The 24,168-nt window shown below is 40.4% G+C and overlaps 3 protein-coding genes across 7 annotated transcripts in view; 2 read left to right on the top strand and 1 right to left on the bottom strand.

Annotated features, from left to right (window-relative positions):
- LOC117267234 (transcriptional regulator ATRX-like) overlaps positions 1-8,423 on the top strand; it is a 34,854-nt gene extending 26,431 nt beyond the window's left edge. The window contains exons 22-35 of the mRNA XM_033642993.2: positions 993-1,110; positions 3,239-3,369; positions 3,466-3,536; positions 3,871-3,965; positions 4,050-4,206; positions 4,300-4,391; positions 4,486-4,591; positions 4,719-4,896; positions 5,567-5,758; positions 5,850-5,993; positions 6,114-6,179; positions 6,255-6,350; positions 7,676-7,804; positions 7,890-8,423. Of these exons, the coding sequence (XP_033498884.2) occupies positions 993-1,110; positions 3,239-3,369; positions 3,466-3,536; positions 3,871-3,965; positions 4,050-4,206; positions 4,300-4,391; positions 4,486-4,591; positions 4,719-4,896; positions 5,567-5,758; positions 5,850-5,993; positions 6,114-6,179; positions 6,255-6,350; positions 7,676-7,804; positions 7,890-7,982 (1,668 nt within the window). The 3' untranslated portion in view covers positions 7,983-8,423. The remainder of the gene's footprint in view (positions 1-992; positions 1,111-3,238; positions 3,370-3,465; positions 3,537-3,870; positions 3,966-4,049; positions 4,207-4,299; positions 4,392-4,485; positions 4,592-4,718; positions 4,897-5,566; positions 5,759-5,849; positions 5,994-6,113; positions 6,180-6,254; positions 6,351-7,675; positions 7,805-7,889) is intronic.
- A 423-nt stretch (positions 8,424-8,846) lies between these two features.
- On the bottom strand, positions 8,847-16,715 carry ccdc61 (coiled-coil domain containing 61). 5 transcript variants are annotated; one of them, XM_033609529.2, is made up of 13 exons: positions 16,466-16,715; positions 15,014-15,171; positions 14,844-14,926; positions 13,222-13,382; positions 12,944-13,096; positions 12,653-12,860; positions 12,473-12,555; positions 12,119-12,336; positions 11,939-12,017; positions 11,655-11,852; positions 11,528-11,573; positions 10,021-10,087; positions 8,847-9,929 (listed from the first exon to the last, which is right to left on the bottom strand). In XM_033609529.2, the coding sequence occupies exons 2-13, from the start codon at positions 15,159-15,161 to the stop codon at positions 9,835-9,837; spliced, it is 1,539 nt and encodes a 512-aa protein (XP_033465420.1). In that variant the 5' UTR covers positions 15,162-15,171; positions 16,466-16,715; the 3' UTR covers positions 8,847-9,834. The 5 variants fall into 5 exon arrangements, with proteins under 5 accessions (XP_033465420.1, XP_033465405.1, XP_033465397.1 ...); XM_033609514.2 differs by having other exon boundaries at positions 11,540-11,573; positions 12,119-12,339; positions 12,455-12,555; XM_033609506.2 differs by having other exon boundaries at positions 12,119-12,339; positions 12,455-12,555.
- On the top strand, positions 15,882-22,238 carry itpkca (inositol-trisphosphate 3-kinase Ca). The gene is made up of 7 exons (XM_033609549.2): positions 15,882-16,004; positions 20,066-20,165; positions 20,284-20,497; positions 20,802-21,006; positions 21,116-21,217; positions 21,302-21,373; positions 21,541-22,238. The coding sequence occupies exons 1-7, from the start codon at positions 15,957-15,959 to the stop codon at positions 21,745-21,747; spliced, it is 948 nt and encodes a 315-aa protein (XP_033465440.1). The 5' UTR covers positions 15,882-15,956; the 3' UTR covers positions 21,748-22,238.
- Positions 22,239-24,168: the final 1,930 nt, after the last annotated feature.

A 24,168-nucleotide genomic window follows, 5' to 3' on the forward strand; every position in this document is an offset into this window, starting at 1 on the left:
GCATGTCGCTGCAGGATGCTGTGGTAGCCATGCTGGTTCAGTGTGCCTTCAATTTTGAATAAATCCCCAACAGTGTCACCAGCAAAACACCCCCACACCATCACACCTCCTCCTCCATGCTTCACAGTGGGAACCAGGCATGTGGAATCCATCCGTTCACCTTTTCTGCGTCTCACAAAGACACGGCGGTTGGAACCAAAGATCTCAAATTTGGACTCATCAGACCAAAGCACAGATTTCCACTGGTCTAATGTCCATTCCTTGTGTTTCTTGGCCAAAACAAATCTCTTCTGCTTGTTGCCTCTCTTTAGCAGTGATTTCCTAGCAGCTATTTGACCATGAAGGCCTGATTGGCGCAGTCTCCTCTTAACAGTTGTTCTAGAGATGGGTCTGCTGCTAGAACTCTGTGTGGCATTCATCTGGTCTCTGATCTGAGCTGCTGTTAACTTGCAATTTGTGAGGCTGGTGACTCGGATGAACTTATCCTCAGAAGCAGAGGTGACTCTTGGTCTTCCTTTCCTGGGTCGGTCCTCATGTGTGCCAGTTTCACTGTGTATTAACCTGACTTCTGCACAACACAACTGATGGTCCCAACCCCATTGATAAAGCAAGAAATTCCACTAATTAACCCTGATAAGGCACACCTGTGAAGTGGAAACCATTTCAGGTGACTACCTTTTGAAGCTCATGGAGAGAATGCCAAGAGTGTGCAAAGCAGTAATCAGAGCAAAGGGTGGCTATTTTGAAGAAACTAGAATATAAAACATGTTTTCAGTTATTTCACCTTTTTTTGTTAAGTACATAACTCCACATGTGTTCATTCATAGTTTTGATGCCTTCAGTGAGAATCTACAATGTAAGTAGTCATGAAAATAAAGAAAACGCATTGAATGAGAAGGTGTGTCCAAACTTTTGGCCTGTACTGTATATGAAAACATACAGTTTGATTTTATATTCTTGCTCTCACAATACTGTGTTCATCTTTTTCCTAGAGAAGAGACTATTCAGAGTTGACCAATTTTCTGCCCCCCAAACACGAGTATGTGCTGGCAGTCAGGATAACTCCACTGCAGTGTATGCTGTATCGCCACTACCTGGACCATGTCACTGGTAAGAATCTGTTTTTACATTGGTGCTGTAAAAAATGTAGATTTACAGTAATTACAGCTGCAGAAGAAACTAAATGTTAAGAAGAAAAGGGGAAATCACACCAATTTAAGTTTGCTATGATTTCCCCTTAGCAGGATTTAAAGGTCTAGTGTGTAGGATTTAGTGGCTTCAAATGTTAAGATCTGCAGATTGCAACCGACTGAAACTTCTTTCATGTGCCAAGCGTGTAGGAAAAATGTGGCCACCGATGTGAAAACTCACATGGCCCTAACTAATGCCAGTGTTGTTGGTTCTGGGTAACTGTAGAAATGACATGGTGATCTCTTTGGAAGAAGACCCGCTCCGTATGTAGATACAAATTGCTCATTGTAAATGCCTGATTTTACGAAAGCTTTTCTAAAAAAATGATGATGAATGTTGTGATTATTTTTTCTTTTCTTTTTTTTTAGATTACAATTACTCAGGATGCGCATCATAATATAATGCATTTTCAGGGCCAATATTGGCATAAAATATTAAAAAAAAATCTTTTCTGGTCCAAAGTTTTCGTCAGAACTAGTCAGGAAGATTTAGATGACAGTTAAGTCCACAAGGATGAAGCTACAACAGGACAGGAAGTTACATTTCAGATGAGGCAGACACTGCAGTAGTGATAACATCAGATGAAAGATATCACTGCGTGCTCCGCAGCTTCACCGTTGAGGGAGAGCCCTGCATGCTTTCACCAGCTTGGCAGCATTCGTGACACTTTGTAAAGTTAAAAAGCACCAACAGTTACTCAGTACAATAATCTGTGCTCTGAAGTTGTCTGTTAAATTTGGGTAAGCAGCAGTAGCAGCAGCATTAGTCTCATGATAAACAGAGGGAGTGAGCGGGGCAAAGAGGGGCTGATTGAATCAGTACGCTGCAACCAGCTCTACTGAAATGAGATTTACCTATGATGATTGGACACAATTGCAAGGTTGCACAGAATTCACAGAGATAGGCTGAATGTGCATTAATTGTTGTGATCGCAACATTGAGAAATCCTGGTGGGATTGCATAGTTATGAATATATTATAAACCATTTCTGCTAATAGACGTGCCGGACCTTTAAGTTGTTTTTTTTTTTTTTTTTTTTTTTTGGGCTGTTCTGTGAAAACTGCACATTTACTGGTCAAGAGTGTTTTCATTATATGGTATTTATTTATTTATTTTAGAGCTCTAGTTTAGCCATAAATTTTTATGTTCCAGTGTAAAATTATTATTTATCATTGTCACAAGTAGACTATTTTTTTCCCCTATTTTGAAATTTCCTCATTGAAAAATATAGGGGGGGCGGGTGAGGTGCTTAATGCTTCAGAAACTGTTAGTATGTCTTAGCCTGAGTGTCAGACTGAATCTCCCAGAACCTTCAGTCTGACATGGCTTCCATTGAAGGCGATTTACAAGGGGGAGGGAATTTGATTTTTTCCCTAACCAATCAGTAGAGATCAACGACTCACCCAGAATCTCACGTCATTAGTATCCATGCCTTGGGGGTGCCGAAAACAAGCGAGCATTGTCCGTTTAAAATGTCTCCGTCGTCGTGCACGCCCAGCTGCATCGCCGTTAAATCCAGTTTAGCAGCTTCCTTAATTTGGTCCTCCATTAACGCGAGTAGTAGCGAAATACCTCAATAGCATCATTAATGTGGTCTGTAGGATCTGTAGCGGTCACCATTGTTGCTATCCTCACCAGTTACCCACCGGTGTACAGCTTGACATCATCGTGGCGCTGATTGGCTAATTGCTAGACCCCCAGTGTTCATTGGTCCGTCCATCGTTTGGACGAGATAAATCGCAAATTCATTGAAGTATGCTAGACCAGAGATGCACGCCTACTCAGTTGAGTGGGCGGGGTCTATGGTCTGGAACCAGGCTAAGTATGTCTCCATGATAAGTTTTAGTCAAGATAAGCATGGCAGATGTGTGTTGTTCACGCATACTGTAAATTATCCAACTCACACTCACCTCACTTAATCATCCGCCAGTGAGAAAAGGAAGTTAAAGTCCGTAATGGCGTAGAAACCGCAAAACTAAGATTTCATTCAGATTTGGAGTTTCACAGATGTCTGACCGTCTGAAGCAGGCATATGTTTTTTTTCCAGTTATGGGCTCTGTGACGAACAGACAAAAGGGGAAGACTGGAGCAAACCTGTTCAAGGACTTTCAGGTGCTCGGCAAAATTTGGACTCATCCCTGGTGCCTTCAGCTCAACTACATCAGCAAAGAAAACAAGGTTCAAAAAATTTCCTTGAAGGCATGTTTATTTCTCACTTGTCAAACGTAAAGTGTATAATATGTTTATTAACACTGACTTGGATTTTTATAACAGGGATATTTTGCAAGGGAGAAAAAAAAAGCAGCGGCTCTGCTGAAAGATGATGAACCCACTGTGAAGGAGAGGTAAGACCTACTGTGTGATGATAATCACATTCTGCTTTAACAAATCATAATCACCTCCTTTGTTTCTCAAAACAAACTTCTGCACATCTAGTCGTTTATAAAGATAGTTAGGCTTTAGGACCTTTTATGTGCCTTTGAAAGCTTTGTTAAATTAGTTCAATTATGTATTCCTCTAATTTTAGAGTAATAACTTTGAACAACATGGGAGAGAAATAAAGAGGGGTATAAGTACTCACTGAAGCTTCACTCTGTTTCACCTAAACTGCAGTTATCAACCTTTTTGGATGTATATTTTATTGATATATTCGCTATACACATTCTTTGCCTAATGTAGTGGACTAAGACAGAATGAAGGACAAGAAGGGAATAACGATGACAGCAATGCAGCAGGTATTTCTGATGTGACCGGAGGCGTTCCAGCAGTGGAAGGTATTAAAGCTTCTCTGTTCACAAAGGCTGCGATCCTGTAGTTTGCACGCTAATTTAGTTTGACCTGTGTGATATTTTCTATAGGAGAGAAAGCACCCATCAGCCTGAAGGCTCAGACTTTCAACGAGGACTGGTTCAAGAACATGCTGTCTGAAGAGGACGCCAAAATCCTGGAGCACTCAGGGAAGATGGTGCTCTTGTTTGAGATTCTCAGGATGGCTGAAGATCTGGAAGATAAAGTGTATGTTTCTTTTCCAATGTGAAGCCAATTTAAACACAGAAAGACTGCATGTTAAGATGTTGACTGGTCCGATTTTTTTTGTGGCATTTTTAGGCTTGTGTTCAGTCAGTCCTTGATCTCATTAGACTTGATTGAGGATTTCCTCAAGGCTTTTCACAATGCCAGACACCCATCGTCAGCCAAAGGTATTCTGTTTATGGCAAACAAAATATTAATTTATTAGGATGTCCTCCTTAATGGTTCTTAACTTTTGATTTTTGTGCGTTGTTGTTCTGACAGTGGGCAGCTGGATTAAAAATGTTGATTACTATCGTCTCGATGGTTCCACCAGTGCTCTATTAAGGAAGAAGTGGGCAGAAGAGTTCAATAACACCGCCAATGTTCGGTACAGATTACATGACTGTTATTTCAAGCTTTGTCTATTGATTCATCTGCAGTAAGATCAAGACAGAATTTTACAGTGTGATGACAAAGTTTCTCTTCTGATTGTATTTTATTGATCTTTATTTTAGCGGCCGATTGTTTCTCATCTCAACGAGAGCCGGCTCACTGGGCATCAACCTCGTTGCTGCTAACAGGGTCATCATCTTTGATGCCTCATGGAATCCCTCGTATGACATACAGAGCATATACAGGGTGTACCGCTTTGGTCAGCTGAAACAAGTGTTTGTGTACCGCTTCTTGGCTCAGGTACGCTCACTGGTCTTTATCAATATCTAAAATATTAGTGTTTTGATAAACCTTATAGTAAAATGTGTTTAGTAATAACAGATGTTACCATGTTGTAACAATATCACTGTAACATTTGATGTATAAAGTGCACACCAGGGGTATGTGATAGATGGTCTAAATTGAAGTCACATGAGCTGATGTGCATTCTAGTTTCAAAAGAGCTGATCTGTCTCTTTATAGTATGTAGTGCACTTACTGTCAGGAATAGTTGCTTATTCATTAAGTAGGAATTTGCCCTGAATACAGCTGTCATCTGTTGTGCAAAAATAAGCCAAGCAAGCATACAGAAATGTATCGTAGCATTGTGTGTTTGGGGCACAAAATGCAAGTCTTCTTGAGCTGCACTATGTGTACCTTAAATCAGATAAATTTGAGGTTCATAAAATGCTTTATTGATCCAAAGAACAGGTGTGAATAAGTTCCCTCTGCTGCATTAATTTGTGTTCATTTCGTTTTGAATGTCCTCGAATCATTGTCTTTCTTTCTTGAGAAATACTGGATAGTTTTATTTTTTTGTGGTCAGTACAAAACAATTTAATGGACATGGGTCTCCTGGGGCTGCTGTATTTATACTGAAGCTATAAACCTGTCAGTGCTGTTTATTATCGCCATAATTTTCACATCTTAGGGCACCATGGAGGAGAAGATCTATGATCGTCAGGTGACCAAGCAGTCTTTGTCTTTTCGAGTGGTGGATCAGCAGCAGATTGAGAGGCACTTCACCCTCTCTGAACTGACTGAACTTTATACATTTGAGCCAGACCTGCTGGACGACCCAATCTCTAAGAAAAGCAAAAGAAGCACCACTGTTGTGCCAAAGGTATTTGATGTAAATATTGTACACAGCTGTCTGACAAAGGCTTACATGATGAATTTGCTGTACTGAATTACCTTAAACATGTCTTTGTCAGGATAAGGTCCTGGGACAGCTATTACAAACCAGTAAAGACCACATAGTGTCTTTCCACGAGCATGAATCTCTGCTGGACCATAAACAAGAGGAGGAGCTCAGTGAGGCAGAACGCAAAGACGCCTGGGCTGAGTACGAGGCCGAGGTAAAATGCTATGGATAATTCTGAGCAGGGCTCTGTCTTGTAAAACTGTGTGTCCTATTCTTTATGGACAGTATTTCATATTATAACTCTGTGTACTTACTCTGTGTTAATGTCTTCCAGTCTTCCAAAGCTCCAGCCAGCTCGAGCCAGAACCCCTTGGATATGAAGACCAATGAAGAGCTAGTGGTATGCATCGATAGAGCTTGTCTGCTGGTGATGTTTGTGTTTACACCACATGTGACATATAACATGTCTTTGCAGAAACTGCTGAACGAGAGCAGAGCAAATGTAGCGGTTGCCTTCACAGAGATGGCCCGTGTGACTTCTTACCCTATCGAGGACTACATTTTGCAATCGGTGAGTGACACTAAAGTCTTATAGTAATGTGGTAAATAAAAAGATTTAACACTCTAGGATAGTTTTAAAAGTAATGAACTCAACTCACAGTAGTAAATTAAAGTCACTGACGGTATTTTTTAGAAATATAAATTATTTTTCTAATCATACATTTTTCTTATTTCTTGAATTAAATTATCAGACCACATCAAGGTGTCCTCTGCATAGAGGATGATTTACAGATTAGTGTTGATTTTTAACCATTCACTGTTGAAGCACTGCTGCAGATTATCACAACATAAATCACTCTCATCAATCTCACAAAGTACTGTATGAAGTTGATTGTCTTGTGTTTGGAGAAGCAGATAGAAGTACTGCCACAGCTAAGCAATGTACTGCACCCGTTCTTGAGAATTAGGACAAATCATATCCTACCAAAACAGCTTTGGAATTATAACTTATTAACACACTAATTTCCTTTCTTGGGTGAAACATATGTTTTAAAGGATTTTTATGTATGAAAAAAAAAATATATATCTATATATATATATATTTTGCTCTGCTTTTGTTTATAAACTTTAAACTTGCCCTGTGCCAGAAAAAACACTATCCTCTCAGACAAGAATTCACAACTTAATTCAATTTAAATAATTAAAAAGTATTAAAACCTTTTAATTAATAATTCATTAATTCAAAGTACCAAAGTAGTCAAGTATGTGCTGATAATATTGGTGTGAAAATGTACTACCATAATCATCATTGTTTTAAAATATTTTTGGGAGAAATGTTGGTCTGTCAAGATTTTTTTGTCAACACCATCAGATTTCTCCAAAATCATCAGGCATTAAAAGGGTTAGCCATATAACTCCTGTCTCACTTCCCGGTTTCCAAAAAGGCAGGAATCCTGTTCAAGTTTTGTATTCTTTGATATTTTCATTAAATAATACTGCAGTCAGGTGTGTCTCAACCATGTAAACTTCATAGCCCATCTCAGTTGAAACTATGTAAGAATTGTGATTTAAATAGAAAAGAAACATCTTGAGTAGTATAGTTGTTTAAGTATGAAGCATGTTCCTCTACATACCCTGAGTGTTTGAGTTTTGAGGAGGTACATTAGCTATGGTTATCTTTTGACTGACATGCTATGCAGAATAAAATAATCTATCAGTTCACTGTATGAGTACATGAGAATTTGAATATATTTACATGTTGATAAAGCATAGCAGCAAATTATTTGGCAGATCATACAGGATGCAAATTGCTCGCAGTATCAACCTTATGTTAAAGTTAAGATCAGTTGTTCTTTGAACCCTCTGTGTGTAACCAGGTGTGTGTTTATGTTACAGCGGCTACAGTATCCTCAGCTGTCTGAGGCCATGCTGAAGAACAAAGCACAGGTTTGGAAAGTGAGTGATGAGAAGGAGCAGGAACGTAGACAGGCCTTCTATCGAGATGTTCTTGCAAAGCAGCAAAAAGTAAGTCATCTTTACGTATGTATGTGTGTACATAAACTGTATGTATAAATATTCGTTCTCATGTCTCCATCACATCCCTCCATAGCTTATACGCAGCATTGAGGCCATACTGAACGTGAGAAGGACTCAAGCGATGCAGGTGACCGTGACCACTGTGACCCAGCCTGGACAGACTTGAACAAGACAATCATGTGACGCCTTTGCTCTTCATCGCTGCTCTACCTGTGAAATGAATGTATGTTTAACCAATATGAAAAACAAAGTGTACAGAGCTGCCATATCCTCAAAGCAACATGACAGCAGAGTTGAGTCAAGTGTCATCCTTAGGATTTCAAGAATCCACTACGGTAATGTTCACATGCACTGACAATTTAGGAACACTTTGAGCACTTTAACTCCCACATCGCTTGTAGCTGTAAAATGTCTTTTATACAGAGTTTTATAGGGAGCTGTTTCGCTGCTTTATACCAAAAACAATTTGAGTTTGTTGGTTGACGCACAGGTTACTGTTCATGCCTTAATATTTCACCTTAATATGTTTTGGTACTGCATTGTGTTTAACAATTATGTGTTATGTGTTTACTACCACTCATTATAATTCCGTAATAAATAACCAAAATAACAGAAATTGGTTCTTTTTTTTTTTTTTTTTTTTACTTTGTGTTTAATAATACTGTCCTCTGAAATCATATGTATATTTAATGCATATGTAGCTTTATTGTGAATATGTGTAGCTGCCTACACAGTTTCAGTGTGTGCTGCATGCACTTTCTTCCATGACATATACCGCCACAGTCTCCCTCCCGATTATCCTGGTAGAAACAGAGCAGCTGTTCAGCCACTGAGTTGTTCCCCTGAGAGGAAGGCGCCATGCCCACAAGTATTTTTTTTGTTAATTAATGAAAGCAAGCCAGCTGCAGTGGTGTAAACCCTTCCAGGTTTCCCTCAGGCTCTCCTTCACCTGACAGTAGTGCAAAGGGGAGCACTGTATACACAACTGTGCACAACATGTCTGTAAGGAAAAAAAAAACCCCACACAGGATAGGTTTCTTATAAATTATATTTTTAGGTGGTATAAAAGGCATTGGTCTGGGGAAAAATAACAGTAAGAGTCTTTGTGCACAAACAGCAGTTCATACAAAATTTGGCAGTTTCACCATCATAAAAAAAGACTGGTGTGCATACTCTTGCATGCACGATCACCATCAGAGTGGTGTGGATTTGTGTACACATACATACAAATATCCTAAGTCCATCTAATTCATCTTGAGTCTTGTTACCTTAAGCAAGTGTTATCCAAGATAATTATCTTTTATGCTTAAGTTTTGGGCGATAACCTTAAAGGGAAACCAGGTCAACTTCAGTTTAAGAACAAAATTTAATTACATTTTAATGCACTGTGTGGATGAACTAATTAAAAGTTGTATAATGGGATCAACTGTAATGCTTCAAATGCATGGGTAATGTTCAGTAAAGTCGAGCAGGAAAGACACATCACAACATACAGAGTGAAAATGCAGACTCAGGCGTTGACATTTTTGTTTAAAAAAGTGGTTTGGCTTAAAAGGGAGAGAACTCCACGACTAATGAACACAAGTGTTGTGCTCTCAGATAACTGACCAAAGACAGGAACAAAAGCATTGACGAGTGAATTAAGGGTGAAAAGAATTTCTTACGGACGGAGGTGCTGCCAATTGAAGGTCCATGTAACTCGTTTAGTTGGTTTGGTGAGGTGTTAAAAAAAAAACCCTACTCAGACACAGTAATCTTTTAAGTTAATTAATAAAAACTTGGTACATTAAAAAAAATAATTTCTGTCCACAAAAAGTAGTCCTTCACAGTGATGGCTATAGTTTCCTCGAGTCCTGGAATTCTGATCTTCCAGATGGAGTTTTAGTCTCTTACATGGACAGGTATAGTGTGGTGAACCCGTCACTCACACCTCAGTCTGAAAAAAGATGGCCGAGCTTCAAGCTGTGCAGTTATCAGCTAACATGGAGTGGCCTGTGCAGCAGGTTGTACAGTAGCTGTTAGTGTCCTGTATCCAGGTCCCTCATGTACTCCTGAAGTGCCAGCAGCCTGGCATCAATCTCTGACAGCTCAGCACCTGTATCTATGGAGCTGTCTGGGGTTTAAGAATGAAAATGATAAGATGTTTTTTTTCTAATTAAATACATTTTATTGCATTAAACAATGTGAAAGACTTTCATTATTACCTTTGTCTTTTGTTCTGTGTGTTGGAGTGCTGCATAATGGCTTCCTGGTCAAAAGGCCTCCTCTAGACTAGCAACAGATAAGAGATTGCACATTGCAGGATAAGCCTGGTGATATTCTTCAATTTTTTTATTGTCAACAAATCCTATTAAAAGCTCAAAACCATCAATCAATGGATCTTAGTTATGAGCACCGTCTGTGTAACCATGCTTTATAAATGTAGCTTATTCTTCTGTGCCACAGGGCCCCATTGTTCAAAAAGTATTAAAAACACATCAGTGAGCCTCATCATTGTACTGGGTGACATGTTCCTTCATTATTTTTGATGACCATATCAATCCTGCTTTTGTATGACATCGCCAGACCCAATTGCAAATGCTTATTAGTTATGAACCTTTCAGTCCATTTTTCTGATTGGGTGTGGCTAGATGGTAACACAAGATTTGTGAAACTCTTGCGAGCCACTTCAAATTATTCTTATCTCACTGCTTTAAGGTGTGACCAAGCTGTGCCTGAGGTCTGGTTAAAATCACAGTCTGGGCTAATATGAACATTAGAAACATGGAACAAAAAATCTTGCAGGAGTTTTCGCAAATCTAGGGTTACCATATAGATAACCCTAAGGGACATTATCAACATGTGCTGTAGTGCTGAGTGACCAATGACCACATTCGCCTGGTGCAAAGTCAAGGGGGGAAAAAAATGCCCGGGCAACAGAAAATTCGAACAGACTACAGCACTCAGAGATGAACTGGTGTATAATGAGTTGGTTTATAGAACTTTTCCAAATGCTGTCAGAAGTACATCAAACATGTTTTTCTTCTCAAGAAAAGCTTTAATTGTTCTCCTTTTGGTGCAAATATAATGTCCAGTTTGTTCAATACTGATGCATAGTGGCCTCAACAACATAAAGTTCCACATCAGCTACAGCCACCTGAATTGTTTTCAAAAATGCCTCAACAGCCCTCCTCTTTACTGTCTTTGTCTCAAATGTGCCTCATATTAGATAAAGGTAGCGATTGGCCCAGGTCATCTCAGACTGCTGGACATCTGTCCAAAGCGGAGGAGGACCAGACAAGTAAAACATGAGCTTGCAGATTCGTCTGGTTCCCAGGCAAGCTTATACCAGCCTGCTGCTGCACTCACATCAAATGTGAATTAATCTACAGATGTCCCTAACACATGCATCACTTATTCCTTTTTGAGTAAGTTTAGCTGAAAAATACAGTGCCCAGATGTTTAAGGAAATTACGGAATTTAAAAAAAAAAAAAAAGAAACAAAACATTTGCAACTTGTTCTAAAGAGGTCTCTAAGAATTGGGTTGAGAATGTGAGCCACAGACGGAGTTGGGAAGTCAAGGAGTATTGAGAGGCGGGCAAATGCATTGTTGGTTTTGGTCTATTCATTGGATTTATGTACTGTGACAAAAATATAGAATAACCCCAACTTTATTCTTTCAAGAAACAAATGATAAAGCAGCAACAGTGTATGAGAGTTTGATTATTTACCATGTCACTCACCACACTGGGTCCATTGTAAGTCTGTTTCCCTCCTCTGTAAACACAGACAAACACACATTAAAATAACAATCTTAAACAGATATTTCACAAAACCAGGTTCACCTTCGCACATCACCTGAACAGAGTTTTGGCCATTTCATCCATATCCACTAACGAGCTTTCAGAGGAGTTCCTGCTCCCTCTCCGCTCCACTGATAAACTCCTGCCTCTGCTGCCAGAGCGGGTCATCTGAGGATAGGCCTCTCTGGAACGCGAACGCCCTCTCTCAGGGACAATGGGTGATGTCAGCATGTCCCTCCGTGCCTTCCTCTGTCTGACACAGAAAACAGAGTTAAAACTACTTCCGAGCAGATCAAATATCGGTGCTGTGTTGTCGAGGGTAAAATAATGGAAACCAACTTTTTGAGCTCGGCCTCTTTCTGTCTGCGCTGTCGGTCCTGGATGTAAGCAGTTGGATCAAAGCGTTGTATCCGAGACCCTGTAAGACAGTATGTGGGAATATTTAGATATAAACATCATCATATTAAGTAAATAAAAAGGCCAACCAAACTCCTGTAACATCATGAGCAGAGCCAGTACCAGTGGGAGAAGGTGACGGCCTGGGTATATGAGCACGTGGTCCTGACGAGTCTGCTCTTCTTCCCCTCTCCTCCAATCTTTGCCCTCTGTTCTCCATTCGTTCTCTGGATCCTGAGCGGGCCCTGACTGTCCCGTACCCTGACCTCCTCTCACGGGAGAGCGAGCGATAGATTTCCCCATCAACTCGAGAGCTGATGCGACCGGACACAGGAGTCACTCTGCTGCAGACCCACACAACGAGTGCACAGTAAGTATGTAAATAATAATCAGAATTCACAATTTTACTTCATATTGTCAGTGAATGAATGAAAAAGAGAGAAAGTAAAGATATAGTACATGCTGAGATTGTCTAACCCTCTTCGTAGTAACGCCAGTTCACTGGTGAGACTCTTGACACGGACACGGAGAGCGCACTCTGATGCTCTCAGCTCCTCCAACTAGCCGGAACAGGAGAAAAAAACAAACAGCTGATTAGCAAAGGAAATACCATAAATCTTTTTCAGCTGACTACTTTGAGAAGCAGGAGAGGTCCACCTGCTCCATTAGGAGTCGCTGCTCCTGGCATCTCTTGCTCGCCGAGCGCTGACTTTTGGCCCTCTCCTTGACAAGCTGCTCCTCCAGCGTCCTCACCACATCTCTGGCTCTCCAGTCCTCTTGTCCAGATGTGGAACCACTTCCACCGATTTGCAGTCGCTCCAGAACCTTAGCCATGGCTTCCTTCTCCTCTTTAACCCGAGCCAGCCTTGAAAACAGTAGGAGACCGTAAAGAAAAAGTCTGACAGCTCTTCATATTGGTCTCAGTGATGGTAATGAAATGAAACCTACTCTGCTCGTAGCCGCTGTATTTCTAGTTCTGCAGATTTGTTTAGTCCATGGGAGGAGATGGTGCTGAGCTCAGCCCTCAGAGCTCTGACTTCTTTCTGCAGGGCAGCCGGGTCAGGCTTACCCACATAGGGCAGAGGTAATGGGTAGTGTATCCTACAAATACAAAACAGCCACCAAATCAGGAGTTCATTCCACAAACATAACTGAAAAACTAAATCTGGAGCCAAACAAAATTATGTTTAATATGTGACTGTGAATGTTGCCACAGATACACAAACCTGTCAAACTCTACAGTATATATGAGGATTAGATATCTTTTGGCAGTGAGAGCAGATGCCTGCTGATGGCCGCGAGGACGACTAACCACTCCAGCTTTTCTGTTACGTAGCAGCTCCAGGTCAGCGTAGGTCAAGAGGTCAAGTGTAACAGAGTCACTCATCTGCAGAAAGAGCTCAAGTTAACTTTGCAACATTAGAAATAAAACAGACTAGCAATCAAGTTCAGAAAAAAAAAAAAAACTTGTAAAAATTGTAAATGTTTTTATGACGGTGGCCTCCTGATTTATGACTGTTTTACCATTTCTTTTACATTTAAACAAAAAATAGTAACAATTAGGTATTTTTGTCTTCATGAATCTAATTTCATATTAAAGGGTAATTCTATATTTTCTCCTGTTTTTGTGTCTAAGTGATTTGTGCAAACAATTTTTGAATTTGCTCCAGTATTGAACGAGAGCACTGTAGTCAGCAGCAGCAAAACAGGCTGCGATGGAACCACTCGAGGCAGGTGTACACAGTCAATTTAAGTCCATTAAAAGCACTTGTTTTTGCCACTGACAGGCTCAGATTGTTATTACGAGTGTCTTACAACATTAAGTAAAGGACCCTACAGAGGAACTAATTTTTTTTTTTTTTAAATTATTATTTTTTTTACCTTTCGCTTGTTCCGGTATGTTTTGTGTCCAAGTCTCGCTAAAGGAGAAGTCTTGTCCTGAAATCTAGCAGACTTTTTTCCCTATTGTTAAAACCATTGTTGAAAGCTACACTTTCTGTACTCCAACACAACAAACTATTACCGGTACTCCTCTCCAACTGTCACTTGTATTTCCACTGTTTTCTTCCTGCAACAGTTCACCTTGTGAGATTTTAGAACAAGGCTTCTTGTTAGTGACACCTGGACACAAAACAGATCAGAACAAGTGTAAGATATTTTATTTCTCTGTAGGGTCTTTTCTGTAATATCACCAGACACTCATGATAACAATCTGAGCCTCTTAGTGGCAAAAACAAGGACTTTTAGTGGACATAGATGGAGCACAGCTGCCCCGAGCCTGCCTTGCTGCTGTCAGCTGCAGCCCTTTCTCCCAGTACTGGACCAGTTTCAAAAATGGTTGTTCCCCAATTCACTTAGACACAAAAACATGAGAAACTAGGGTATAGCTTAAAAAATACCAGCGTTTCCCTTCAAGGTGTATTTAGATACAACTGTTATAAAAATTGTTTTTTACCCTTTACACACATTTTTGACTGTTTTTGGGGTCCATATTTTACTTTGGCTTTAGCCAAAAGACAGTGCTGATGTTTGCAGAAACAGTGTCCAGTTGAGACCAATTCCTAAATGGACCCAAACTTCCAATTGTTTCTCTGGTTTTCTTCCAGGCCCTCTCCTTTTGGCCCCTGCTCTAAACATTAATGAAAAGCAGAGAGGGAATAAGACAGCTCGGGCTAACTGTACATTTTTCGCTCAAGTGGAAACATTGAACTCGAATGGATGAGTCTCGCCTCAGCTCACACAGCCTCGAGCAAATCTCTGTCTGCTCACATCTTTCTATTGACTTTGTATGTATTTGTGCCACCTCTGCATTTTGTTTCACTCTCTCCGAATGCACCTTTAAATATACCTTTCTAACAGCTGATTCCAACATGCTGCAGAAAATAGGAAACTGCTTGAAGTTGCCAGTTTTGCGAGTGAGGTCCTCAATGTCTGGAAAACAAAGCAGAACAAATAGTGCAAGTTAGACTATTGGTGCCTGTGGTGATATGTAATCTATAATAAATGTATGTAACTTACATGCTGGATCAAAATCCCCTCTCCATTGATCTGCTGTCACTGAGTCAGAGATTTCTACTATCAGCAAACCCTTGTCCAGCTCAATCTTCACAGAGAACTCCACTCCTCGAAATACAATATCCTCAATCACCTCAGAGCCCTCCTCCATCGCTCTGGGTCTGTGTAGGGGAAATAAATGATTCTTGTGAAAAAGAAGCAACTGGAATCATGTGACTCCTTTACTGTTCAAAAACACAGCGGGGTATTGCTAGTAGATAATTAACAAGCTCCTGTATGGTTAAAAAAACATATTTAAAGCCTGATTATAACCCTGATTTGGATTCAGATCACTGGCCTCCAAGCAGAGCCAGATGGAGCTATTAACATCATATCAAACGTCTTGACATATTTGGAAATATCGGAAACAGATTCCATACTGTCTGTAAAAATCAGTCATCAAAAGAATACAAGCAAAAATTTGAGCATTTCATCTGTCCAGCCTAAAAGGCACATTAAAAATAAATCAGCTATAATGTGCATGTCCTGTTTTCTACTCACAGTATTGTTCTACTTGTACTTCATACAGATTGATTTGTGCAGATTTGCATTCACTTTGACATTGGAGATAATAATTTTGTTCAGTATCACAACAACCAAGTTGTAAAAACCTTGTAACCATTGTAAAAACACGGGAGTACAGCCTCAATAGAAAAGGACAGATGTCTGTTATCTTAAAATTAGCTTTAGATATAACTTTTCGGGGGGTGAGCTGGCAAACTGACGCTTACATTAGCACAGTTATGTTAAACCTGTCCATCACTATTCTGTCTTTATTATTTCACCTGGCTCACCTCACACAGTCTGCCGTCATCACAACACACCGCGAGGGGCGGTAGCGAGCTGACCGAGTCCATTTCAAAAGGTGTCATCATTTTTATTGAAAAAAAGTTCTGGTTGGTTGGTCATGTCATATGTCGAGGAGTCTGCAAATGTCTTATGTCATGTTTACGAGGTAAGTTATTAACCGTGTCTCTTTTGTTAAGGTACAATGCTGCTGTTGATCCGCGCTAGACTTCACTTTCTCCCGTGCAGGGTGAAAGCGACCGTGACATAAAATCTGTGTTAACCCCATCTTTTAGTGTCCATGCACAGAAAACACAGACGCTGGGGGTATCATATTTAGCTAGTTCACAAAAATAACGTTAAGGTTGAGGGTTAGCTTTGTTAAATTGATCGTCGCGGGCTTCTGAAATACAGCTTAATAACGCTACTTTATCTTATACTTCTCTGTCAATATTAGCTCTAGTAACGTTTACTGACCAACGTTAGCTAAGGTTAGCTAGCATGGACACTGTCGTTAGTTCGCGCTGGGTCACGCAAGTTAGTAACCCTGACTCGTAGCTAGCTATCTGTATGTGAACTAATGTTATTCAGTGTGCGAATAAACACCAGACAATAATACGTTAACGTTACCTTTGGTCGTAGTAATGCTCCGTAATGAGGTGAGTTGTGTCAACACATAGCTACTCGGTGCGTTAGCTAGGTGAAGTTCATGAAGCAGCTAGCCGCTTGGTTGGTGCCACTGGTACAATACAGTCCAAAACAATTTGGAAGCCACCGGCACCGTGGAGACGGGAGCGGTTCAACAACCGGGAACCGTTAAATTCTTCTTCTTCACTTTGCTCTGGCTCTGCTGCTTCTTCTTCTGCTCCAACTTTACGGAGACTCATCGCCTCTCAGGCGTGTCGCTGCCCTCCACAGGTCGTGAACACACACTACAGCAAGAGGATGCAGAAAATCAATAGTGGTGGATCAAGTTGTAGATATACGTAGCAATATAACAATCTAAGTGCTTCACCATTTAATCCCCAATAACAGAATCTGACAGATTTAAGTTAGACATTGATATAGGCACACAATAGATAATTATAGATAAAAAAATTTTTTTTCACTGGCAGTAACTCTGATTAACAGTTAACATCAGTCACACAGTGTCACGAGCAATCCATGTCAATAACCCTATAACACCAAGCAGCCAATTTACCACTAAATTATATATTTCATAGTTTAAATACTCACTGTTGTTGAGCACGTTAAAGGGGAACTACACCCATTTTCAGAAGTCATGTATGTTATTATTATGGTCTATGGCAGTCCCAAAAGTATTGGTAAACATAAACAGCTGTCTCCCAAATCTAAAAACTAGAGTGCTAAAACTATTTGTGATGTCATAGGCCCTGGTACTTCAACATTTGGTCTACGACCCCCAGGGGCTCCTCAGAGTTACTGCAGGGAGGCCACCAAATTATTGCTTGATAATTTAAATTTAGATTTAAGTTTGTTTTTAAATACATATTAACATGAATGCAACATATTATTGGCGCAGATACATCTGCCTATTCATAAAACCCATGTAATTCACAGTACACAACTTTAATGATAGGCAAACATTTCCTCAGACGAGCCCTCCATCAGTGTCTCCAGTCATCTCGATCCTCTGTGCTTGTCAGTGCTTTCTGCTCCTGCATCTGTCTTAAGGAAGTCCACATATGTTGATAGGGGACCGTCCTTGTGAACTATGTCCATGTGTTGGCTCCCACAGTGCCATTTTGCTGGCTGGGAGCTTCCAGTGTCTCTGTCAGTGACCGACTAGTCTCATTCTCCTGGATACTATTATCTCGCTCACCCAGGCAGCTCTCCATATAGATTCTTGATGGTTCCATGCATGCCCCTTTATTGTTACCCATGAATCCTTGTGCAGTCATGAGCTGGCTAATGCTAAATCACTGTGTGACACCTTTTTTTTCCACATTTGGTAATAATTGGTAACATTCCAAGTGTATGCATATTCTTGTGAGCCACAATGAATTGTTTTGTAACTTTTCTCCAAAGGAACTCTCAAATATTGTCCACTTTAAAAACCAGTAGCAACAGAGCAGAAGGTGAAGCTAATGCACGTAGCCATGCTACAACTGCTGCTGAGTTAGGCAGCTACAGGCTGGCACAAACGGTAGAAAACCTGAAAATATTCTGAGAATTATCTCAAGTACCACTCAGTTTTACACAATATATGAATTAGGGAGTCCCTCGCTTCATCTCTCTTTCAGCTAAGATGGTCCTTGGCCTGAAAAATGTCTGTCTATGGAGCATCTCCAGTCCTTTTACCTTATGACAGGGTCTTCAACATTTTTCAGGCCAAGGACCATCTTTGCTGAAAGATGGTCCTTCAACATTTTTCAGGCCAAGGACCATCTTCAACATTTTTCAGGCCAAGGACCATCTTTCAGCTAAGATGGTCCTTGGCCTGAAAAATGTTGAAGACCCTGTCATAAGGTAAAAGGACTGGAGATGCTCCATAGACAGTGAATTGGGAAAGATCTTATAGATGACACAGAGATCACCCAGGTGCATGTTCTGAGTATATGGATACATTCCCTATTTCAGGACTGAGAACACTACAATGGATTAAAGCTCATTTGGGTATAGAAAAGAAAACAAACATTCTGCGGATCTGCCAAATCAGTCCCCCATTTATTGTCGATGGAGCATCTACAGACTTCATACCCTGTTACTTTACAAGTTTGACACTTACACCTCTGGTGTTAGCTATGAGTGAGTGTAGCTCATGTTCACAAACAGTGATTGAACTGTCCTAGGCCACTGAAATAAGATATTTGAATTCCTAATGTAGGTGGTGTTCCTCTTTAATATCATCACCATCAGTATAAATATAGACATCACTGTATACACTGTATATACTGTCATATCAGCCTACCTCATGTATAAAGCAACCTGTTAATTAATAACTCCATATTTATTCAAGCACCATTTTGCAGTACTTTCCACCATTTCACTACCTTATTAATGTTTACAAATTTCATTGTGTCATTATTATATACTGTAGATAGACAGACAGACAGACAGAGACAGACAGACAGATAGTTAGATAGACAGATCGATAGTTGGATGTAAAGATACTTTTATATATTTATTTGTGTGTGTATATATATATATATATATATTTGTCAGTCACAGTCAAATGTCTGTTTATCTTGTTCAGCTTTGTGGCCCTTGTTGTAGCTGTATGTCTGTATATTGCTGTGTATGTACATTAAGAGCAAAAACAAAAAAACAGAGTCAGATTTCTTGTGCAGATGTACTATAAAGATGCTAAATATACTTTTATGTCACAAGTGAACGGCCACATTCTATAGAAAAATGGGGTCTGTGTATGTTATGGGATTATAATAGCTCTTGCATTAATTTGTAAGCAGCATTTTACTGTAGTAGTTGGTCAAAGTGAAGCTAACTTTAACTGCTTTATATACTTTTAATAGTTTCACTGCCAACAGTGCATTGTACTTCATAAACTAATCACTTGTTGTATTTGATTAATTTGAAAAGTAACCACAATAGCTTGACATGACAAATAAATATAGTGGAGTAAAAAAAGTACAATATTACCCAACAGAATGCAGTCGAGTAGAAGTATAAAATACGATTTAAGTCTTTAAGTCTTTAAGGTATTTAAGGACAAATTCCTTGAAATGTTAGTGTAGTGGTTCTAAATTACCACGACTGCAAATGAAAATATTTGGCATCTGTTAATGAGATAAATACAAAAGTTGACAGTAGATGCATTTTCCTCCAGTTCACAAATTGATTGTCATAATTGTGTATTTTTAACATAATCTCAGAACTTGAAACCATCTGTATCATGTCGACATTGTCAACATCTGTGTGCCTCTTACTGTTTGGTGTTTAATAGCAGCTTTCAGTAGAAAACAAGTGCTTCCTGTAAATGTTTAATGAACCTGTTGCACAAGATCAGAGGCAACCCTGTCCTCTCTTCACTCAGTCTTGACGAAGGGCTGTTTCCACGGAGACCTTGTTCACCCATAAGGCAAAAAGTCGAGTGACTGAGTCTGAAGTCTGCTGCTTGTCTGTGAAGACGCAGTAAAACACAGGCAGCAGAGGAGTGTGACCTCGAGTGTGTGTGTGTGTGTGTGTGTGTGTGTGTGTGTGTGTGTGCTAAAGAATGACTGACTGAGGTCTTTTTGTCTTCCCATGCAGAACTCTGCATGGAAGACACACAAAAATTGTGGGACTTCACCTGTCCTCCCTATGACTCCAAAGAAACCTCACCAGTGGCTGCAAGTGGTCGGTCATGCAGGTTTGTGTGAATAGTTTCAATATTCATTCATTTACTGGGTCTAATTTGGGGGAAAAAAATCCCTAATGTAAGTAATGGAGCAAATATGGTTTGTCTTCGTTTCCTTCCTTGTCCTCAGGGAGCTTTCATGTTGGGGATTATGGCACACTGCTAAAGAGGTTTTGTGAGAGGGAGCAACAATGCTACCTCAGGCTGATGGAAGACACTTTGAAGCCCTTTGTTCCAGCCTACCACGGTGTGGTACAGCGGGACGAGCAGGATTACAACATGATGGATAACTTGCTGACCTATTTCAACTCCCCTGCCATCATGGACTGCAAGATGGGGAGCCGGTAAGCTTAGACGAGGCAATTTTTTGACACTGAGAACAGTTGAAGGAGTTTTCTCTCAGGCAGATTTGAAGGAGGAGATATATACTGCAGCAGCAATTCTCCAAGAGGCCTTATAGTTTTGGATATATCCTAAATATCAAAAATGATATCATTGAAATATTAGATAGCCAAGTAACTTAATCAAAAATGCTTAGTTAAAAGCAATATGTTCCTCTTTGAGGCTCTACTTTTTCACAGTGTCAGTGGCTTTTAATACAGTTAATATGCTCCTGTCACAATAACAGTAAAGCACTGCCCTTTACAGCACATACCTCGAGGGAGAGCTGCAGCTGGCTAGAGAGCGGCCCCAGCCTCGTAACGACATGTACAAGAAGATGGTGGCTGTGGACCCAGAGGCCCCAACGGTACAGGAACGAGCCCAGCAGGCGGTGCTGAAAACAAGGTACATGCAGTGGAGGGAGACACTGAGCTCCACAACAACTCTTGGATTCCGTATCGAAGGATTCAGGGTGAGCTCCAAAGTAAAATCTCCATAAATGTTGCTATACTGACTGAATTCTTTTTATTGTTTATTAGCTGCAAATTTTTCATGCTGTAACCTGAACGTTTCCTGTGCAGAAGTCAAATGGAGAGTGTCACACAAACTTCAAAAGGACCAAAAGCAGAGAGCAGGTGATGGAAGCACTGGACAACTTTGTCGAATCCAATACACACATCATGGTGAGTGTGACCTTCGCTGACTTTCATTTACTTGCGCATTTGTTTTCCTCCACACAATTGTAAGTCTTGTATCTTTCCCTTCAGTGGGGCTATCTGAGACGATTGAAACAACTACGGCAGGTCTTGGAGGCGTCAGACTTCTTCAGATCACATGAGGTTAGATGTGGGACAGTTTTGTTAAACAGTGTACTGAAGGAAAGAACCACTGTAGTGGGGATCTATGGTGCTCATTTTTGGTTGGCTTGTGTAGCAGGAATAGGGTGATAATATAACACATTTGTCCAGTGGTGGGACTTTTTTTCTTAACAGCTGTGTCCCTGCAGGTTGTGGGCAGTTCCTTACTGTTTGTACATGACTGGACAGGCAGAACAGGAGTCTGGATGATTGACTTTGGGAAGACAGCTGCATTGCCGACACACCTCACCTTGGACCACCGCACTCCCTGGGTAGAAGGTAATCGAGAAGATGGCTACCTGTGGGGTCTGGACAACCTCATTGAGATACTCGCCAACATGCTGCCACTGACCTGAAGGCTACTCTAGACATGTGGAAGTTTACTTTTCATTCTTTCTTCACCATCATAAGTGAGTGACTGCCGATAGACTGAAAAGGTTGAGTTGTCAGAATTTAGGGAATTGCCTCTATTGGAAAACACACTATGAGGGTGTAAAAATGGAAGATGTGAATGATTACAGTAACAACACATTATGCAAAATGTGTTAACAAGTAAATATTCCCAGAATCTTTTTTACAGTACATCATGCCCACAACATTGATTTAAAGGTCATCTTTACCTGAGCCGTGTAAAGTTTGACCACTGAATAGACCTACACTCACCTCTACTGCACTGCCACTAACACCAAGTGTACTCTGTAAGAGACACCATCTTAGTTTCCAGCCACAGCCGGAGACGTCTGATTCTTCTGATAGCACAAGCAATTATAAGCCAAAGATATGGCTGCCCCCTCTGGTTTGAGATGATAATGTCACGCTGTGTCATTAAAATGGTGCTAAAACATAAGAGTGGGTGTATTTCTTGTATTTCTTTAATTTGTTTGCTTAACTGTGATTATCATTACATTAGACTGTGAAATCATATGTGTTGGATTTAGGATTACATTTCACCATTAAAAAAACACTATGCTTTGGGACTAGTAACCAATTTCGAGTTATGTGGCAGTTTTGAGTCCAACTACATATAATAGTTGAGACCAATAATAGTTTTTTCCTTGTGGTCCAACAAGATTATGCCTTTGCACGTGGTGTTTTAAGGGGTTTATAGTGTAATTTTCACATTAGCTTTCATATCATCTTCAGTCTTGTATTTTTACTTATGAGGGGCTAAAAAACCGGGACATATTTTTAGTCATGCTGGCAGCACCACTACACTTTCTCTTAAACTATTGAATGGGTTTGACCCAAAAGTTTGTACAGACATTCATGCTCCTCTGAAGGTGAACCCTAATGACTTTTTGACTTTTCTACCAGAATTACCATGAGGTTGACTATTGGATTGCAATGAAGTGGCAACACCACCAAGTCAAAATTTAAATTGTCCAATACTTATACTCTGCCTCCGGCGGGCTCCCAACAGCAATCAAATCAGGTTGACCGGCTTCAGACCCTGGACAATCCGAGCCTTTGCAGCTCGTAGAGCTGCAGGAAGAGGCGGCTTGTGAGCGGCCGGGCTTGCCCCCCGGGCCTGGTGCTGGTGTCGGCTCGCGGGGAGAGGACGTAATGTGCACCCTTCCTCACCCTTAACCCCAACCCCAAGCAGTTAGCTTTGCTACGCATAAACATATCCCCAATCGCGGAGGTGATGTTGCGGGAAACAACACAATTTTAGCCAGAGGGGAACATTATGCGAGGCGGGCAAATACTTCTACACAACACCAGAGAGACGGCTGGCCGGCACCGGTCTCTCCTGCTTTGAGGGTCGGTGTGTGTCAGAGTAAAGACACATTTAATCTATTAAGACTGGATGTGTTTGAATGAAAAAGGCTATTATCAGAAAAACGGAGCAGATTTATGTTTTCAATGAAAACGTATCTCAATGAAGAAAGGCAAAGCGCTAGCCTCCCATTGTCATTCATCTCAGCTAACATTGCATGTAAAAGTTATGCTAACTATTCTACGAAGTAACATTAATATGAATCACAAAACATTTTGAAACTTACCATTCAGTGACCACCTGAAAGGAATCATTTTCAGCTTCTGCTTCGTCCTCTGAATCATCAGAGGGCTCAAACATGTACGCCAGGATTAAATTTGTGGCAGCCATTGCTGAGCCAGGGAGATGTCAATCAAAACGAGGGAGTTGTCAATCACAGTTATCTGCCACGCCCACTCTGTCCTGGCAAGTGGTCTAAACAGCAAAATGAGCTGTTTTTAAACCAGGTTTTGTAATAGTTATGAATGGTTATTTTCACTCAGACTTTTGTGGATGATTAATGAGACACTCAACTTTGATATAATATATGCATTTTTACTATTTCAAGCTGTGTTTCCAAAGGCTTTAATACCTTCAAATGCCTGTTTCAGCAAGATACTGAAACCCAATTTGCTCCCGGTGGCTGTTCCATTAGAGCGTGAGTGTGTGTTAAAAACTGAGTAGCAGGTGGCACCTTGTATGGTAGCCTGGGCTACCAGTATATATGAATGTGTGTGTGAATGGGTGAATGTGGCTCGTAGTATAAAAAGTGCTTTGAGTGGTTGAAAAACTATAAAGGCACTATACAAGTGCCGGTCCATTTACCATTGCCACCATCCTGAGCTGCGCTTTGTGCTTAATGCAAATTACCAAATGTTAGCATGCTAAACTAATATGGTGTAAATGGTAAATGTTTTATCTGCTAAACATCATTGTGTCATTAGCATTTAGCTAAAAGCACAGTTGTGCTTAAGTACAGCCTCACAGGGCAGCTAGCAGCTGCAGACAGGCTGTTTTCACT

Source organism: Epinephelus lanceolatus, chromosome 11 (assembly GCF_041903045.1).
Source record: "Epinephelus lanceolatus isolate andai-2023 chromosome 11, ASM4190304v1, whole genome shotgun sequence".
Taxonomy (NCBI): domain Eukaryota; kingdom Metazoa; phylum Chordata; class Actinopteri; order Perciformes; family Serranidae; genus Epinephelus; species Epinephelus lanceolatus.

Coding starts and splice junctions, on each gene's coding strand:
- itpkca (XM_033609549.2), top strand. CDS start 15,957: ATGTCATATGTCGAGGAGTCTGCAAATGTCTTATGTCATGTTTACGAG. Junction 20,166..20,283: donor GCAAGTGGTCGGTCATGCAG/GTTTGTGTGAAT, acceptor CCTTGTCCTCAG/GGAGCTTTCATGTTGGGGAT. Junction 21,374..21,540: donor ACTTCTTCAGATCACATGAG/GTTAGATGTGGG, acceptor GTGTCCCTGCAG/GTTGTGGGCAGTTCCTTACT.
- ccdc61 (XM_033609506.2), bottom strand. CDS start 15,161: ATGGAGGAGGGCTCTGAGGTGATTGAGGATATTGTATTTCGAGGAGTG. Junction 12,861..12,943: donor ATACAGCGGCTACGAGCAGA/GTAGGTTTCATT, acceptor ACTGTTTTCAAG/GCTGGCTCGGGTTAAAGAGG. Junction 12,340..12,454: donor GGGTTAGACAATCTCAGCAT/GTACTATATCTT, acceptor GTGGGTCTGCAG/CAGAGTGACTCCTGTGTCCG.